Genomic DNA, 2,313 nt, shown 5'->3' with positions numbered 1-2,313 from the left:
TTTTTTTTTTTTTTTTTTGAGACAGAGTCTCACTATCACCCAGGGTGGAGTGCAGTGGTCGTGACCTCGGCTCACTGAAACCTCCGCCTCCCAGGTTGAAGCGATTATCCTGCCTCAGCCTTCCAAGTAGCTGGAATTACAGGCGCGGTGCCACTAATCACGGCAAATTTTTGTATTTCTTGGTAGAGACGGGGTTTTGCCATGTTGGCCAGGCTGATCTCAAACTCCTGGCCTCCCAAAGTGCTGGGATTACAGGGGTGAGCCACCGCGCCCGGCCTATTAGATTGGCTCTTTATCCCTGCTGAACATCTCTAGCTCTTCTTAGACTCACTTTGAATCCTGGGAGCACCACTATATTAAATGTCTCTTGATACTAATAAGAATTTTCGTCCAAATCGCCCAATCAACTCGGGGTCCAGGAAAGGCGACCCCTGGTCGAGAGTGCAGACTGGGCGTAGTCACAGACCCGGAGCGTTCCCTCCTTCTGGCTGACACACCGATGCAGACGCCGGAACCTCCTGCTGGCGCCTGGAGTGTCACTATAAATAACTGAGACCAATACCCGCGGAGTGACATTCCACCCCGGCAGGCCTGGCCTACAGCTCCCAGCAAGCCTCGCGCGAGCCCGCGGACTCCATCTCCCGGCGGGCCCGGCACTGCCCTGCCGGCCGGTCAATGGCCCGCGCTGAGTAGGTTTTTCCCTTTTTACCTGACAGCTGAGAATGTCTGGAAGCGAAGGGGCACTAGCGGCCTGCCTGGGAATGGGCCACCCCGAATCCCGACCCGAAATAAATGCACCAGCATGCTGGGGCGCGAAAACAGGAGCAGCCGGCAATAGCACTTTCACCCTTATCCCATTGAGGGCTCCATGTTGGCTCCCGCCCCCATCCCGACAATCCCCTCGCGCCTTGGCGGTGATTGGTGAAAAGACACATCAATCTCGTTTCAAGCTGTGACTGGAGAGCACGTTGTCAGCCCCCTCCTTTTGGAACTGTGATTGGAGAGACTCGCCTACCCGCCCGCCCCCCCTGCTCTGGGCGGAGCCGAGTTGGAAGTGGGCCTGCCTTTTGCTCGGTGCGCCAGTCGGCTCCGAGTGACGTCTAAAGGGTGTGCGCCGTCCGGCCCTCCACGCTATGGAGTATCCATGGTAACGCGTCAGCCGCTGACCTCGGGCCATTTTCCCAAGGCTCGAGGATCTCTAGATGTCCCGTCATCTCGAGGGCGTGTAGAACGGGCTTTGGGAGAGGAATGAACAAAAATCGACTGGGAGTTTTTTCAAAACACGTACATATACCCTGCCACCCACCCCGCTCTCCTAGGCGCGTCAGAACTGCCAGGACATCTGTCACGTGTATTTGGGGAAGAACTCCCCCGGTGATTCTGACACTCTTGCCCTACGCCTCAGCTATTGAGAACTACTGGTATGGAGGTCTTGTAATTTATCAAGGCGCGGCCTCAGATCTCTCTGCCTCGCAGATGCCTTCCTCACCCGGGTCAGAATGACTTGCCTCAGGCTCTTACCAGAGTTTGCACCACTCATTTCTTCTCTGTAATTATTTGTTTGCGTATCTGTCTCCCCATTGGGCTGCAGCTTCTTGTTGGGTACTGGCTCTGTTTTATTTATCTGTCCTCTTCCCTTCCAAATGCTTGGCCAGGAAAAGTGCCCTTTATAATAAATCGACTTGAATTGGGGGTGGTGGTAGGGGGCTGTCAATGAGAATGAATTCAGGGTGAAACTAGGTAAGACAGTCTCCCAGGATTAGTTTGGGGTTGAGCTGGGGAGCTCCAGGTGTATAGGGAGGGGTCCTATTGTGACTATGGTGGAATAGCCATTATACTGAGTGACATTGGGTGAGTGAGGTGGGGGAGAGACTAGACAACACCCCACATAACCCATCTTGACAGATGTCTCAGAAAGATTATGGGAATTTCCTGGCCCCGCCGCAATATGGGATTCCATTTTGCTACATCTAGAAGGACAGGGTCTTGTTTTCATAGCTCTGCCTCGTGCTCAGGTATAAAGGCATGCGAGACCTGAGCTACTACTAAAATACCCCACACAGAAGGAGAAAAGCAGGCACATCTGGACTCAAGTTTTGTGGGTGAGCCCATGATTGCCTCCAGTGAACAATCTGAGAAGCACGGTGTCCATCTCTCCGTTTCAGGGGTACTGGTCCCAACATCAGCCCTTGGGCCTAAGCCCTAGAGACCTTGACACCTGGTGGCTGAGTCAGCATCTCAGTAATGGGCTTTAGAAGGAAACCTGGTGATTCAGGGCCTCAAGAATGGCGTTGGGCAAGCCACCAGACCAGC

At 53.9% G+C, this 2,313-nt stretch overlaps 1 protein-coding gene across 4 annotated transcripts in view; it reads right to left on the bottom strand.

Moving 5' to 3' along the window:
* ABCB8 (ATP binding cassette subfamily B member 8) overlaps positions 1-1,773 on the bottom strand; it is a 19,765-nt gene extending 17,992 nt beyond the window's left edge. For 2 of the 4 annotated variants that reach the window (XM_017876624.1, XM_017876626.1), the window contains exon 1: positions 710-901. In XM_017876624.1, coding sequence (XP_017732113.1) covers positions 710-804 — 95 coding nt within the window. In that variant the 5' untranslated portion in view covers positions 805-901. Of the gene's footprint in view, positions 1-331; positions 902-1,064; positions 1,236-1,521 lie in introns of those variants that run through there. The other 2 variants (XM_017876625.1, XM_017876627.1) reach the window with 2 other exon arrangements.
* Between the last annotated feature and the right edge of the window lie 540 nt (positions 1,774-2,313).

This window comes from Rhinopithecus bieti, unplaced genomic scaffold, assembly GCF_001698545.2.
Source record: "Rhinopithecus bieti isolate Rb0 unplaced genomic scaffold, ASM169854v2 scaffold_10656, whole genome shotgun sequence".
NCBI classification, from domain to species: domain Eukaryota; kingdom Metazoa; phylum Chordata; class Mammalia; order Primates; family Cercopithecidae; genus Rhinopithecus; species Rhinopithecus bieti.
This window is presented reverse-complemented; position numbering and strand designations above follow the sequence as displayed.